Source organism: Hemibagrus wyckioides, linkage group LG04, assembly GCF_019097595.1.
Source record: "Hemibagrus wyckioides isolate EC202008001 linkage group LG04, SWU_Hwy_1.0, whole genome shotgun sequence".
Taxonomy (NCBI): Eukaryota; Metazoa; Chordata; class Actinopteri; order Siluriformes; family Bagridae; genus Hemibagrus; species Hemibagrus wyckioides.
In genome coordinates this window covers 24,148,179-24,163,755 of record NC_080713.1, presented here as the reverse complement: position 1 = coordinate 24,163,755, position 15,577 = coordinate 24,148,179, and the positions used below count along the sequence as shown (strand labels likewise).

At 39.7% G+C, this 15,577-nt stretch overlaps 3 protein-coding genes across 5 annotated transcripts; 1 reads left to right on the top strand and 2 right to left on the bottom strand.

Moving 5' to 3' along the window:
• Positions 1 to 1,291: 1,291 nt before the first annotated feature.
• cimap1b (ciliary microtubule associated protein 1B) lies at positions 1,292 to 4,659 on the top strand. Of its 2 annotated transcripts, none has more exons than XM_058387158.1 (7): positions 1,292 to 1,440; positions 2,261 to 2,379; positions 3,329 to 3,532; positions 3,664 to 3,765; positions 3,857 to 3,978; positions 4,057 to 4,197; positions 4,519 to 4,659. In XM_058387158.1, the coding sequence occupies exons 2-7, from the start codon at positions 2,268 to 2,270 to the stop codon at positions 4,609 to 4,611; spliced, it is 774 nt and encodes a 257-aa protein (XP_058243141.1). In that variant the 5' UTR covers positions 1,292 to 1,440; positions 2,261 to 2,267; the 3' UTR covers positions 4,612 to 4,659. The 2 variants fall into 2 exon arrangements, with proteins under 2 accessions (XP_058243141.1, XP_058243140.1); XM_058387157.1 differs by having other exon boundaries at positions 1,307 to 1,440; positions 2,266 to 2,379.
• Positions 4,660 to 5,269: 610 nt separating this feature from the next.
• LOC131351662 (E3 ubiquitin-protein ligase TRIM35-like) lies at positions 5,270 to 9,167 on the bottom strand. Of its 2 annotated transcripts, none has more exons than XM_058387156.1 (6): positions 8,641 to 9,167; positions 8,201 to 8,293; positions 7,882 to 8,112; positions 7,764 to 7,786; positions 7,554 to 7,672; positions 5,270 to 7,394 (listed from the first exon to the last, which is right to left on the bottom strand). In XM_058387156.1, the coding sequence occupies exons 1-6, from the start codon at positions 9,067 to 9,069 to the stop codon at positions 6,850 to 6,852; spliced, it is 1,440 nt and encodes a 479-aa protein (XP_058243139.1). In that variant the 5' UTR covers positions 9,070 to 9,167; the 3' UTR covers positions 5,270 to 6,849. The 2 variants fall into 2 exon arrangements, with proteins under 2 accessions (XP_058243139.1, XP_058243138.1); XM_058387155.1 differs by having other exon boundaries at positions 5,275 to 7,394; positions 8,201 to 8,296; positions 8,641 to 9,164.
• Positions 9,168 to 10,757: 1,590 nt separating this feature from the next.
• On the bottom strand, positions 10,758 to 14,218 carry LOC131352155 (E3 ubiquitin-protein ligase TRIM39-like). Its single transcript, XM_058388086.1, has 6 exons — positions 13,739 to 14,218; positions 13,083 to 13,178; positions 12,675 to 12,905; positions 12,555 to 12,577; positions 12,338 to 12,456; positions 10,758 to 12,200 (listed from the first exon to the last, which is right to left on the bottom strand). The coding sequence occupies exons 1-6, from the start codon at positions 14,141 to 14,143 to the stop codon at positions 11,656 to 11,658; spliced, it is 1,419 nt and encodes a 472-aa protein (XP_058244069.1). The 5' UTR covers positions 14,144 to 14,218; the 3' UTR covers positions 10,758 to 11,655.
• Positions 14,219 to 15,577: the final 1,359 nt, after the last annotated feature.

Here is a 15,577-nt window from a genome sequence, read left to right as displayed (position 1 = left end):
AGGTATAACTGGTCAGATTCTTGAAACTTGGCAAGAATGACACCATTAAATGTAGGCCAAAATGCACTCGACCGTACACTCTCAGAAATGTGTATCAGGTACCCAGACTGTGGATTGATGTATCATTTGGGTGGTACCATCAAGGGTACTGCTTTTTTTTTTTTTTGTAAACTTTATTGTGCATTTATAACCTAAGAAACTAAATGTGGTCTACATATATTTTATAAACTCTTTGTATGCTAGTGCATTACAGTTTTCCTTCACTGGAACTAACATGCCTATGACAATGCCCTGTGTATTGATAGTGAGGTATCTAAAGGTCACAACAATTTCCACGAGATTTTTCTAGGTACTCTCACCTTTGGTTTGTTCTTTAGCGATCTAAATCTACATCTGGATTTCTGTAAAGATGCTTTGTGACAATGTCTGTTGTGAAAAGGTAATATTTGGATGTCAAATAAGCTCATTCATGGCCCAAAAACAAATAACCAAAAAATATATACTGGCTTCTTATAATGCTTACATTTGACAGGCGATTGTTGATTATATTAGATGACTCATTAATGTTAGCTTTATTCTAATTCATTATAATCTATAGAGAGGTATAGAAAATGACCCAGAATTCAAGCTTAAATGTCTACTACAAGGTGTGCAGGTAAGTAGGTAAAGAGGTTAGATTTTAAATCATGTTTAAAACAAGAGTTGACCAAAGTGTTTCAGTATACACCGATCAGCCATGACATTATGACCACTGAGAGGTGAAGTGAATAAGACTATTCGATTATCTCCTCATCATGGCACCTGTTAGTGGGTGGGATACATCAGACAGCAAGTGAACATTTTGTGTTCAAAGTAGCAGGAAAAATGGACAAGTGTAAGGATTTGAGCCAGTTTGACAAGGGCCAAATTGTCATGGCTAGACCACTGGATCAGAGCATCTCCAAAACTGCAGCTCTTGTGGGGTGTTCCCGGTCTGCAGTGGTCAGTATCTATCAAAAGTGGTCCAAGGAACGAACAGTGGTGAACCGGTGACAGGGTCATGGGGGACCAAGGCTCATTGATGCACGTGGAAAGTGAAGGCTGGCCCGTGTGATCCGATCCAACAGACGAGCTACTGTTGATCAAACTGCTGAAGAAGTTAATGCTGGTTCTGATCGAAAGGTGTCAGAATACACAGTGCATGACGGGCCAGGGCTGTTTTAGCAGCAAAAGGGAGACCAACACAATATTACACAGATGGTCATAATGTTATGCCTGATCGGTGTAGCTAAATAAGCATACAGTGATTGACCGTGCTGATAGGGGGAAATGTCCTTCAAAATATGTCTCTAGGGAGACGCGTCGTCATGGACACAGTGAAGTACACAGATGAAGGATCACAACTGTTTATGTGTGATCTGCGCTGCACGTGCGTTCCAGCGTCGTCCGCGCGAGATACAGGTGTGATATTTACAACCTCACGATTCCTTTCTCACATTTTTTAACCTTCGACTACGTTTCTCTGCTTGGCTGTGTCCTTTTTTATTCTTCTTCTTCTTCTTTTCCTCTTTTGAAAAGAACAGTACACCGTAAGTTTTTGTTTCTGTACACAGACTTATCTGATTTTAACCGTGTCACCGATAGCTTTTTTGGTTTAATGGAGTCGTTAACAAACAATTTCAGTGATGGTAAAATCTGAAACTAGAGTAAATTTAATATAACTACTTGTTGTTTGTGTTTTTAGAAATGTTTAAATTGAAATTATATTCAATTAATTACGTTATTACGTGTTCACGTACGCGTTAATTACGTTGAGAATTCTGTTAATTCGCGTCCTCGTGCCTTCACATTCCTTGTTGCTATGGCAACGTCGCATTCATAAGCTCTTTGCTGTTGCTGAATGACAGAAATTCACCTTTCACTGTCCTGAGCAAAGGATAGGTGCATGTTTGTCTGTATTTAGTTTTTTTTATTTTGCTATATTTTGTTAAATTGTGTAATACTTTGATATTTGGTATATTTTTTGTTATATTTTTGTACCCTTAAATTCGGGTATTTTAGTATTTTTTGTTATATTCCATCTTATTTTATCTATTACCTTTGCTTGTGGATACTGCTGGAAGCTGTAAATTTCCTTTTGGGATGAATAAAGTATCTATCTATCTATCTATCTATCTATCTATCTATCTATCTATCTATCTATCTATCTATCTATCAGAAGTGTTAATAGTGGAGGTGAATTATTTCGGAATGGTTAAATGATATGTTGGTCTTTCTGCAGAGCAGGCATGGGCAGTCCTGATGTGTGGGTTGGTTCCTGGAGGCCCCACAGGCCAAAAGGTCCGATTGCTGCACTCTACAGCAGCCCCGGTCCTAAATATGCCCTCCCATCGGCTACAGGTAAATGACACAGCAATCAAAATCAAAATGAGGGCTCCAGGAGACTCTGGTTGCTTCGACACTCTCAGAAAGAAGAATACATAACTCTACAAAACTGCAGCTTTTGTGCTTTTAACATGTATGAGAGTGAGTCAAATAAAATAGTTAAAAGCTTGGTATAATTTAAACAAACAATTCATTTTTTTTTGTGCAAAAATATAAATGTGACTATCGGTGCTTTGTTCTCAAAACACTTTTATGATGCCCTTTTTTTCAGTAAACAGTGCAACAATAAGATTATCACTCTATCATCTTTCACTTTTGACATTTGAATATAGTGTACCTTTAAAAAAAAAAAGATATAAGGTACGTCACTGGACTGTAATTGAAAACATTGTACATTGTAAAACACTTGCTGTGAAACTTACCAGAATTCACAAGAGTGAATTCTCAGCATAATATATGTATATAATTACATACAAAATACACTAATCAGGCCTCATATTGTGTTGGTCCCCCTTTTGACCCATTGAGGCATGGAGTCCACTAGATCCCTGAAGGTGTGCTGTGGTGTCTGGCACTAAGATTTTAGCAGCAGATCCTTGTCCTGTACATTGCAAGGTGGGAATCCATGGGCTTACAGGACTTAAAGGATACTTTTGATAGATACTGACCACTGCAGACCGGGAACACCCCACAAGAGCTGCAGTTTTGGAGATGCTCTGATCCAGTGGTCTGGCCATCACAATTTGTCCCTTTGTCAAACTCACTCAAATCCTTACACTTGTCCATTTTTCCTGCTTCTAACATCAACTTTGAGGACAAAATGTTCACTTGTTTGCTGTCAGTGCTCATAACGTTATGGCTGATCGGTGTATACAGCAGGTGTAACAAGGAACTGTACAATTTAAATATCATTTTTTCTGAGTATATTGCAAAGATATTCCTGCATGTGTTTTTTGCTGTTCAGGTCAAAATGAGCATGACCCACGAAAATGGAAAGCTCCTGCTTACAGCTTTGGAATACCGCATAGGCAATACAGAGAAAGTTGCACGCCCGGACCAGCCTATCTCATACCCTCCAATATGACTCGAATCGGACGTGATGGCAACCCTGCATATTCGCTATATAGTCGACCTAAAGACCCTCAGCTCTTCCAGACCCCAGGACCAGGTTGAAACACACTCTCACACACACATAAACACACTTCCATACAATATAGTGTAGTTTATAGAAAACTCTCTCTCTCTCTCTCTCTCTCTCTCATACACACACTCTCTCTTTCACTCTCTCCACGTATGCAGGGTCTTATCGTCCAGAAAAAGCAGCAGTGAAAACCTTTTATTCTGCCCCCTCATACACACTGTCTGCTAGGACCAAATTGTTCCGCAAGGACCAAACACCAGGTACACACTACACCTCTAAATCACACCGCAGACAGCAGGTGCATAATTTTATCCTGTAGCATGCACTGATTTCTGTTTTTCCTCCACCCAGGACCTGCTGCATACATGCTCCCCCCAGTGCTAGGGCCAATCTCAGTGAGTAAAAGATCTGCCCCAAGCATCTCCCTCATTGGCCGCAGCACGATAGGCAGCTTCCACGAAGACTTGAAGAAGGTAAGGATCACATATTATGTATTTGTTTTTAGAGATTTTTTTTTTTCGGAGAATAAATTTTGATTCCTCGCTTCAAAGACTCCAGGTCCTGGAACATACAGAGTTGTTGAGCCAAACGTGTACAGATCAAAATCTCCGCAGTACAGCCTTATTGGACGCAACATCGTGCCTGGTGATACAGTCCAGAAGCCAGGACCTGGAGCTCATTATCCAGAGCAGGTAGATTATAGATTTATCTTTTCAAATGAATTCTGTGCCTAAATTTAACCCTAACCCTAACTTTAGAGGACGTTTTTTGTTTCACATCAAGAAAAAAGCAGTTAAAGGAAGTAGTTTTTTTTTTGTGGGGGCCTGAGAAATGCTACCACGAAGTAAGAACTGCCAGCTCTTCCTATACTTGTGAAGTAATTTGGTATTAAAATACTTGACTTGGTCACCACCAAGTCATAAAAACATCACACACACACACACACACACACACATTAGACAATCATAAAAGATCCTTAAACTGATGGATATACTCTCTATATATTGTTGCAGGTGACCTCCACAAGACACAAAGCTCCCAGCTTCAGCTTTGGTGTCCGTCACTCTGAGTACATTGCCCCGCTGATTGTGGACATCAGTGATTAACCATCATCTCATTCTTGTCATTTAATAAAGACTATTGAACAGCAGAGACTCGCTAGCAAAAACACTTCATATAAGCCATGTTTGATCGTATACACTAAGTTAATCAGCAAGCCAGAAAATTCACACTGTGGTCAGCTTAGGTGTTTTGAGAGGGGATCTAGAATGCAGCTAAAATCATTTTCTATACAAAACCAGCAGTATGATCAACTTGTTCAATATGAGTAGAAATGTATCTAGCACCAACAGTTCTGATCAGTTACATTGCTGCATATCATCATTTTAATGGCTTGTAATGTCTTACAGTTACAAACAGATTTATGGGTTAAGTAGTGGAGTAGCAATGGTGTTGCATAAATCATACAATTTCCTAATGATATAATATATTTAATGAATGAAAAGAGGATGAAAGGAGTATCAACTCCAAGATTTCCTGGCTACTAATGAATCTGAAACCTGATATTAATCATACTAATCCTTCTGAATGTTCAATTACACTGAATGACAAACAAATAATAAAGTTGGAGGTATATAGAAAGCTTATTCCCCAACACGGTGAACATGAATGAATAAATCTTATGGTGCACTGGGCAACAGAATTCCTGACATTACTGCAAAATCTCAGAATAGGAAAATGAGGTACTCTGCATTAGGTCCAAGAAACAATAGTAAAACAGTTGTTCAAGATTATACTGATTTGCTTTATTCTTCTTTGTTTGATACTTCTACTACGCAGAACACTGGTAGACACAACTAAATGTTAAACCCTTGTTTAGGGTAAATAAGGATTCGGTCTCATTGTTGTGAAATGTTGTCCCCGCATCGCAGTCCTTTGCCTGTGGTCACACAAAGGTTAGTGGATGTTACTAGCTCCCTCTTGTGGAGAATCTTCAGCTTGTTAAACATGTGCTACAAAGAGAGGCACATTGTTAATTTAGTAGAAGAAGAAGAAGCCTTTATTATTGTCACAGCACAGTGAAATTCTTGCTTTGGAAGTTGGGGTCAGAGCACAGAGTCAGCCATGATACAGGACCCATCGAGCAGGGGAGTTGAGGGCTACGCTTTGCAGCACTACGGTCTGAACCCCAATCTTCTAATCAACATCTCAGAGCCTCAACCACTTGAGCTATTAGGTACTTACAATGACCCCAGTTTTGACTGTGTGAATGTGTGCATGGTCACTGCGATCCTAACTCTGACCCTGACTGACAAAACAAACTCAGACAGTGTTTACTTTAATGTTATGCTGAGCACACTTACAAAAACAGACGTACCATGCAGAGGAAGTCACACTTGTCTGACAGGAGCTCTAATGTTTCCTTTATCTTCTGTTTTGCTGTGGAATGACTGACACAAGACAATTTCCTAAAAAAATTGTGCTGGGAATCACAAGTAGGGTGTGTCATAGGCACTGTAAAGGAGTAGTCCTGGCGGACCGACTCATATGTGTATCTCAGAGCACATGTATTTTGCAATCAATAATTTGTCACAGACATTATGTTTTTTAATGGTCATCATCTGACCTGCATTTTGTTTTGAGCCTGCAGTTCTGAGACAGAATCTTCCTTTCTGAAGGAATGTCCCTTAGCAGGTGTTGCAGGACCATGTGTACTTAAGAATTATCTGTAAATGTAAAGAGGCTAATTGTGTGAGTAGGGGATATGCAAATACAATCTGTGTAATAACAAATTGTCACTCACCAAAATTTGTTTATGTCACTGTGAAGATGCTGGATCATCTACTGCATAGCTACAGCTGCGAGGTTAACTTTGACTTCAATTTGTCACAAGAAAAGTACTCTAATATTTAGTGGTAGTGTAAAACAGTACAGTGTAGTCAGATGTAGTGTGAAGCAGAGTAAACCTGTGCTTGTGATAAAAAATCAATCTTACACACATCCTCTCATTGCTTTATTTCTGAATACCTTTCACTGGCACATTATTTACATTAATAGCTCCACAATTGTCCCTGACACTTCTATTCTATGATCATTTCATTTTTTTAGTTCCCTGATTGTCACGTACACAAGTTTATACAGTACAGTGAAATGTCATGCTGTTAGAAAACAAAGACAGGTATGATGCAGGTATCTGGCAGGAATTACAGGCTTTGATCAAGGACCAATCAGTGGGAAGCTGCCAATTCAGGGACTTGAGCTCATAACGTTCTGGGTCAGAAGCACGCATTAACCACTGAGCCACTGCTCTAACTGAGTGTTAAGCCATTGTGTCTTGTTTTATCTCAACTGTCCATCTGAATGGTCACAGAGGACTTTACTGGTAATATTCTCAGAGGATGGAGTTTGCAGTGACTGTAAAAGTAAGGGAAAACGCTTTCCCTAAAAGTTTGTTTGAAGATGTGTAGACAGATGTTCCGGGCCGAGTCAGTGAAGATCACCTTGCCTTTGTTAAAATCCACCTCAACCCTGATCCTCTCGATCTTCTCACTAACCCGCAACAACGTCAGGATCTCAGGTGCATATCCTTTACCATATTTGTCATTGCAGAAGCCCACATACCACAAACCAAACCGCGAGAGGTTTTCTCTGTGCTTACACACAGACTCAGAGATGACTCCTACAGCCCAGGCTGTGTTGTCTCCAACCTCGACATCCCAGGAGTGTGTGCCTGAATTAAAGCCCTCAGAGCCTATGACGCTCACATAACCCTCAAACCTCTCTGAGTTATCAGGAAGCTGCTGAACCTCGCCTTTATATGTCACTGTGCTCAGATCATCAGAGACTATCAGGCCAGCGTGGGCAGTGTTGGGGTCAAACACCACAGGGGCTAGAAAGAGAGAGGGCGGAAAAGAGAATGAAGAGTTGTTAGCTATAAAATGTATACTTTTCACACAGGTTTGCTTGAGCTACTTCAGAATAAGGGCTGAATTATGAAAAAGTATTTTTAAATATTACATTTTTTAAGTACAATACCATTAGTACTCACTGTATTTTACAAAACCGTGCATCTTCTCGGACACTTGGAAGCTCAGGTTGCTCAGATGCTTTGCCACATTGATCAGAACTCCAGATAATTTCTCTGGATTTTCTAGTTTAACTTGAGTTCTAGAAGAAAATGCAGACGTTTAGACAGACATGGAGTGCTGTTAGTTTGGTGTGAGAATAAAAAAGGAGACCAAAAATTTTTTTTACTCACCTTTCAAGTAACGCATTGTAGTTCTACAAATCAAGAAATATAAATTGTCAATTAGTCCAAAAAAAAATTAACCAAATGATCATTTCAAGAGTAGTATCTGAAACAAATGTTATTGTACCAGGAGAAATGGCAGATCTTCTCCTTGTGTCTGTTTCCTAATGGCCTTGATGGTGTCCAAGATACAAGACATTTGAATTGTGATCTTGTCAATCTTTTTCTTCACCATCTGACTTCTCTGCTCCTCTTCCTCTTTCAGTGTAGCGATCCTGGCCTCCTCTTCATCCCAGAGAAACTGGTGAAACTTCTTGAATTCCCTCCTGATCAATTCCTCTGTGTGTTTGCTTTGCTTCTAGATATATATACCGAGCACATGTAAATATCTTTAGTGAACTATAACAGAATGTACACTCGAAGTACAAAACACTCTTGGTCCTCACCTTAATGTGCTCTTCAGTATTAATACAGGATTGTTTGAAGTCCTCATAGATTTTAATTTTCTCAAGTAAGGGCTTCAGTTTCATCTCGAGTGCCTGCTGCATGGGAGGAGGACAAGAAAATATTGCAAAACTAAATACAGTGTAATTAGATCAGTAACCCAATACTTCTACTATGTCTCAAATATCTGAACCTCTTTTGCAACACTTTCATGAAAATTATGGCGCCGAAAACAGCTTTTTGTGTTTCCATTAGCAGGACAGAAAGCTCAAAAGTCTAGGAGGACCCGTTTGACAGGACTTTGCACTCCATGGGATTGCAGGAACGGCAAACAATATTTTAAACATGACTGAAGTTCATGTATTTGTTCTAAGTCATTAGCAAATAACGAGCATTCTGCTTAAAGATAAAAAAAGATATTGTATTTAAACTAATTCTATACCTTGAGGTCTTGTGATGCTTCCTGTATGGAGCTGACAGTGTGCCTGCTGTGTAATCTGGAGTTCTTGCACTTGGTGCAAATAGGTCGCTGATCCTTTACACAGAAGAGAGTCAGAGCTTCACGGTGTATACTGCAGAGTCCCTCCATCTCCACTGACATCCGCCGGTTGCGCTCCTTCAGTACCGCCTCACACATGTTGTGCAGCACGATGTTCACCGGAGGCACAGGGGTGGAGGACACCGTCCTGCAGATAGGACACTCTAGAACTCTTCGCTGGTGCCAGAAGGTGTTCAGGCAGCTCTTACAGATGCTGTGGGAGCAGGCCAGGAGTAAAGGCTCTCTGAAGATGTCACAGCAGACAGGACAGGAGAAATCATCTTCAGTCAGAGAAGGTCTGGAGTCCATGCTGTCAGCATGCACGAAGAGCATCTGTCTCTCCAAGCAGCCTTCGAAGATTTAACCTAAACACAGAGCTGTGGGGTGGAGCTAGTGTCAATAATCATGCTGGATACACAAACACACAGAGGGAGAGAGAGAGAGGGGGAGAGAGAGAGAGAGAGAGAGAAAGAGAGAGAGCTGTCTGTTTTGTCTTTGTCTTTTTGCCAAGTTTAGTTTAATTACTAACTGTGCTTAAAGAAACATTTAGGAAGTGATTAAAATGGCAAGCCTGCAAAAAGCAGAAATGTTTAACATTTAAATCAGACTTGCTGTTTGAATTCATAAACTTCTAACCAAAGCATAATTCATTTAATTAATATAAATCGAATAAATAGCATGTTTATGTTTATGTTCAGTTCATCAAATCATGTCTCATGATAAATCTCCTGTTACAGAATGTGAACGCTCGACTCCAGAAATGTCTATTTCCAGCATGACCGTGAGATTTGTTAGCTGAAACATGCTAGAGTACTTCAAATTCCTTTCCATTTTTAACCCAGTTTTGTTTCTTTCATGTCGTAGATTATAATTTATCACATCTAAGATCGTATAGAGCACCGTTTCTGTGTCAGAAGAGCTGGAAGCCTACGTGCAAATGATATGGCATGTCTGAAATGTTGACAGGGGACATATTTTGAGAACGGAACAGCGAGATTAATTGTCAAGATAGCTTGATAAATGGGCCTAGCAAAAAAAATAAAAATCATTTGTACACCCTGAACTTTTGCTCAGATGTTGCCTGAACTTTGACCCAGATGTTGTACTGACTTAAGAGCTACTATGCTCGCATACTACGTGGCAATCGGTAATATTGAGGTTTATAAACATATTTGCACAAGGATTTGTTTCTGTAAACAATTTTGCATTATCTGATTTGGGCAAGTAGAATCTGATAAGGATCAGTTCAAGGTTTTGTATTTGAAAATATGTATTTATTTTTGCCTGCATCTAATATGCCAGCTAATGTTAAGGTTGTAACATCTGCTCGAGTGTGTGAATTAACAAATATTTCATATAAGAGTGGTAAAATTAAAGAGCAGACATAAGCAGATCCATAAATATTTGGACAGCGACACAGTTTTGTCTCTGTACATCACCATGATGGATTTAATAAAAACAAGCTTTGAAGATACACATTACTGGCAAAAGTTTTGGGACACCCCTCCAAATCATTGAATTCAGGTGTTGTTTTTCAGGGGTTGGGCTCGGCCCCTTAGTTCCAGTGAAAGGAACTCTTAATGCTTCAACGAACCAAGACTTTTTGGACAATTTCATGCTCCCAACTTTGTGGGAACAGTTTGGGGATGACCCCTTCCTGTTCCAACATGACTGCACACCAGTGCACAAAGCAAGGTTCATCAATTTAGGAACGTTTGATTTCTTTGTGTTAAGAAACTCTCGGTTTGTTCTTGCGGTATGTTTTGGATCGTTATCTATCTGTACTGCAAAGCACCAGGCAATTGGTTTTGCAGGATTTGACTGATTCTGATCAGAAAATACAGCTCTATACACTTCTGAATTCATCCTGCTATCAGCGGTCATATTATCAGTGACCCCAGTGACAGCCTTTCATGCCCAAGCCATAATACTGCCTCCACCATATTTGACAGATGATGGACCAACAATGAAACACAGAGACAATGACCAAATATCAGCTTTAGTACTTTATTCAAGAAGATGTAATCAAGCAATTTCCAAGTTACAATCAATGAGGGCACAATCAAGGCAAAATAAGGTAAAGATTACAGAAACTTAACTGAAACCTAATTGATTAGTTTCTGATTTGATAACTGAACAGACCGTTCATCAAAATTAAAACAGTATCATAAGATTCAGGCTTAGACATAATACAACACAGTAATATTCTTTATTTATATGTGCAATTAATTCAGAGCAACATGAACATCCCATCTTATAGAAGCACTCAATACTCTCCTGCTTGGTCAGTTTAAATCAGGGGTGTGATTCATATCACTTGGACTGTGACTTGTGCAATAAAGGTTATATTAATGTCTAATGATTATAAATAAAAATGGTTTGGAAGCTGTAATTAAGTTGGGTAATTTGCAAAAAGAAGTAGGACCATATGCTCAGCTACAGAAATAAAAACAGTTGCTAATGATATGGGAATTCTTCATTAGCAAACTAAAAATCTAGAATAAATACACAATAAAATACAATTAAATAGAAAGCTTCTGGACTTGATTTGAGTGTGTAGTCGTGATATGTTACAAAATAAGTGATTTAGGGGTTTCACAGCAATTGTGGTGAGTGCTTTTATAAAGGCAAGGCACCTTTATATTTTATTCACTATGTCCTAGGCAGGAGAATTTACCCTGGGGCAGCTGCCAGTCCATCACAGGGCACCATCCACACTCACATACACACCTAGGGGCAGTTTAGTATAGCTAATACACCTACCTGCATGCCTCCTCCTAATAAATTCCCCTTAGGTGTGAATGAGTATTTGAGAGAGAGAGAGAGAGAGAGAGAGATAGTGTGTATGTGTGTGTGTGTGTGTGTGTATGTGTGTGTGTGTGTGTGTGTAAGACAGCCTGAGTTTAGTGCTGTCTGAGGTTAACTCTGTATCTGAATGGGCATTGAGGACTTTACTGGTAATATTCGGAGAGGATGGCGTTTGCAGTGGCTGTAAAAGTAAGGGAAAACTCTTTCCCTGAAAGACTGTTTGAAGATGTGCAGACAGATGTTGTGGGCAGAGTCAGTGAAGATCACCTTGCCTTTGTCAAGGTCCACCTGTACCCTGATCGTCTGGATTGCTTTGCTAACCCGAAGTGGGGTCAGCAGCTCTGGTGTATATCCTTTACCATATTTGCCATTACAGAAACCTATATACCATATCCCAAACCGTGAGAGGTTTTCTCTGTGCTTACACACAGACTCGGAGATGACTCCTATGGCCCAGGCTGTGTTGTCTCCAACCTCGACATCCCAGGAGTGTGTGCCTGAATTAAAGCCCTCAGAGCCTATGACGCTCACATAACCCTCAAACCTCTCTGAGTTATCAGGAAGCTGCTGAGGCTCGCCTTTATACGCCACCGTGTTCAGATCATCAGAGACTATCAGGCCAGCGTGGGCAGTGTTGGGGTCAAGCGCGACAGGGGCTGAATTGAGAAAGAAAACAGAGATAGTGGGATTGATCATTTTTATGAGCCTGCGATTATGATAACACTTATCATAAGTAGTGAATTACAAAAACATTAATAGTTTCACATTTTAGTGCATCATGGTTAGTACTCACTGTATTGTACAAAACTGTGCATCTCCTCGGACACTTGGAAGCTCAGGTTGCTCAGGTGCTTTGCCACATTGATCAGAACTCCGGATAATTTCTCTGGATTTTCTAGTTTAGCTTGAGTTCTAGAAGAAAATGCAGACGTTTAGACAGACATGGAGTGCAGTTAAATTTGGTGTGACAATAAAAAAGGAGACCAGAACAAATACTCTGTTTTACTTACCTTTCAAGTAACGCATTGTAGTTCTACAAATCAAGAAATATAAATTGTCAATTAGTCCAAAAAAACAATTGAACCAAATGATCATTTCAAGAGTAGTAGCTGAAACAAATGTGGGTTTACCAGGAGAAATGGCAGATCTTCTCCTTGTGTCTGTTTCTCGATGGCCTCAATGGTGTCCAGGATGCACGACATTTGAATTGTGATCTTGTCAATATTTTTCTTCACCATCTGACTTTTCTGCTCCTCTTCCTCTTTCAGTGCAGCTATCCTGGCCTCCTCTTCATCCCAGAGAAACTGGTGAAGCTTTTCAAATTCCCTCCTGATCAATTCCTCTGTGGTTTGGCTCTGCTTCTAGAGAGACATACAGCACACATACTTAGTTTATCATGTATGGTTATCATATAGGGGCACATTGTGACAAACTGTAGCCCAGATTCATTTGTCTGCCACTCTCCATGCTGTCCTAGTGGGTATAAAAATCTTTGATTAAAATAACTAATATGTACTTGATGTTATTTTAGTCCTCACCTTAATGTGCTCTCCAGTATTCAGACAGGATTGTTTAAAGTCCTCATAGATGCTAATCTTCTTGTGTAAGGGCTTCAGTTTCGTCTGGAGTAATTGCTGCATGGGGGAAAACAAGGAAATGTTACTTTTTGCATGAGGTGTTGTGATGAGCAACCCAAAACTACAAGTGTGTGACTGAAAGTTGTATCTGTATGTCTGTAACACGCTGCCTGTGTATATAGGAAATGCATGTATATATGAGCGGGGCAGCTTTGTGGTTATTAGATTAGAGAATATGAGAGTTTTGTAAATACTTTCAAGGTCTATATAATTATAGTGGTCTATATTGGGACATGTAATTAAGTCACAGTACAATTACTCAAATGCAGTAACACTCAAGTGAATTACTCTGTATACATGCTGTGTTGTGTAATATTCTCATTAATATTATGCTGTCGAATACGACTGACAGAGAAGCTAATAGTCTGGAAGGACCTGTTCAGCAGAACAGTTGACCTGTCAACTACAGTTTATGTGTTTCCTTAAAAGAAAACATTTCTCAGCGAAACACAGCACTACTCCTTGCGGAAAAAGTAACAGGTGTTCTCTTAAACCAACAACGTATTTGTAACGTGTATTATATTTACCATTTTAATCCTGAGAAACTAATTCTATACCTTGAGGTCTTGTGATGCTTCCTGTATGGAGCTGACAGTGTGCCTGCTGTGTAATCTGGAGTTCTTGCACTTGGTGCAAATAGGTCGCTGATCCTTTACACAGAAGAGAGTCAGAGCTTCACGGTGTATACTGCAGAGTCCCTCCATCTCCACTGACATCCGCCGGTTGCGCTCCTTCAGTACCGCCTCACACATGTTGTGCAGCACGATGTTCACCGGAGGCACAGGGGTGGAGGACACCGTCCTGCAGATAGGACACTCTAGAACTCTTCGCTGGTGCCAGAAGGTGTTCAGGCAGCTCTTACAGATGCTGTGGGAGCAGGCCAGGAGTAAAGGCTCTCTGAAGATGTCACAGCAGACAGGACAGGAGAAATCATCTTCAGTCAGAGAAGGTCTGGAAGCCATGTTGTCACACGAAAAGACAATCAGAGCATCCGTCTCACCTTCTTAGTTTTATCCTAAATACAGAGCTGTGGGGCGGAGCTAGTGTCAACAGTTCTACTGGATGGATACACACGAAAAGATAGAAGTATGCAAATATGCAAAGCTTTTTGGCTGTTTGCTATCTGGAAAATGATCTCATTAACCCCATTACATTCACATGTATATGATCATTAACATGACAGTTTTTAACTGTGTTTTATTAGAGTGGGAGTTATCTATCAAATTCTATATGTTGATAAGACATTTCAATTCGATTTCTAAACTGAATTTTTAGCATTTATTGATGCATTTTCAGTTCATACTTTTGAATACCTGTTTTGATTGTTTTACATTAAACATAATCTGCTGCTGATGTTGTAGTCCCATTATACGTCCGAACCAAATACACAAGATGGACACCGGAAAAGTATGTTTACTTTGTGAACATGAAGTTTATTTGTGTTAACTGGCTGAAATACTTCAAATTCCATGCTGTTTTTACATCTTTAGTGTTGACTGACTTTTTCCTGTCACAGAATACAGATTAATCACGTACACCGTATAGTAGTATAAGCTGATCTGGAAGCCTTCGTGCAAATAACCTGGCATGTTTAAAATGCCAACAGGGGACATACTTTGAGAAGGGAACAACAAATTAATTGTCAAGATAACACGATAAACGTACACGCTAACACTTACTCATCAGCTGTACTCGCTGAACTCTTTCTCGGGAACTTTGACCCAGATTTCCTAAACAGAGTTGTCTGGGCTCTAAAATAAAACCCAGAGTAACACTGAGGTTATGAACATAATCTATACGAAATTAATTTTTATACATTTATAAAAGATGTATATAAAAGGAATTTGTCGGTAAGTAAGTCTGCATTATTTGATACAGAGTCTGATAAAAATGTATCAGAAAAAGTAAAAAGTAGCCTGAAGCTAATGAGAGCTGCTATATAGTGCTGACTCAGGGATCCTTCATTCATTAATTCCTTCCTTCCTTCCTTCCTTCCTTCCTTCATTCATTCATTCATTCAATTTGTTATCTTCATTAAGCATTTATAATCTAAGGATGGTTGAGGTGAATCAAGAGCTTCTTCTTTCACATGTTCTTTCACACCTGGAGGCATTTCAGAGCAGCCACTCCCCATGAAGCTATGAGGCAGAAACGCTGCACGCCGCACCACCATGACCACCTCAGGGATGATATTTAAACTATTTCGTTCCGACTGCTCTCATCCCTGGTACATAAACATAGTGCTGGTGTGAACCGGTTAGAAACAGACAGTAACATTGATCATGGCTTGTGGTCCGAGTGGAGCTGGAGAAAAGTAGAAGAATAAACAGGAGACAAAACAAGAACGTTCTCTGAGAATCTCTCAACAGAAAATACATTTAGTACTACATCTGTAC

Excerpts from the sequence above, each read along its gene's own strand:
- cimap1b (XM_058387157.1), top strand. The coding sequence starts at position 1,323 with ATGTCTCTAGGGAGACGCGTCGTCATGGACACAGTGAAGTACACAGAT. Across the intron at positions 2,380-3,328 it reads TGCCCTCCCATCGGCTACAG|GTCAAAATGAGCATGACCCA; the intron begins GTAAATGACACA and ends TTTGCTGTTCAG. Across the intron at positions 4,198-4,518 it reads GAGCTCATTATCCAGAGCAG|GTGACCTCCACAAGACACAA; the intron begins GTAGATTATAGA and ends ATATTGTTGCAG.
- LOC131351662 (XM_058387155.1), bottom strand. The coding sequence starts at position 9,069 with ATGCTCTTCGTGCATGCTGACAGCATGGACTCCAGACCTTCTCTGACT. Across the intron at positions 8,113-8,200 it reads ATACTGAAGAGCACATTAAG|AAGCAAAGCAAACACACAGA; the intron begins GTGAGGACCAAG and ends ATATATATCTAG. Across the intron at positions 7,395-7,553 it reads GCACGGTTTTGTAAAATACA|CCCCTGTGGTGTTTGACCCC; the intron begins GTGAGTACTAAT and ends CTCTCTTTCTAG.
- LOC131352155 (XM_058388086.1), bottom strand. The coding sequence starts at position 14,143 with ATGGCTTCCAGACCTTCTCTGACTGAAGATGATTTCTCCTGTCCTGTC. Across the intron at positions 12,578-12,674 it reads AAGATCTGCCATTTCTCCTG|AACTACAATGCGTTACTTGA; the intron begins GTAAACCCACAT and ends CTTGATTTGTAG. Across the intron at positions 12,201-12,337 it reads GCACAGTTTTGTACAATACA|CCCCTGTCGCGCTTGACCCC; the intron begins GTGAGTACTAAC and ends TTCTCAATTCAG.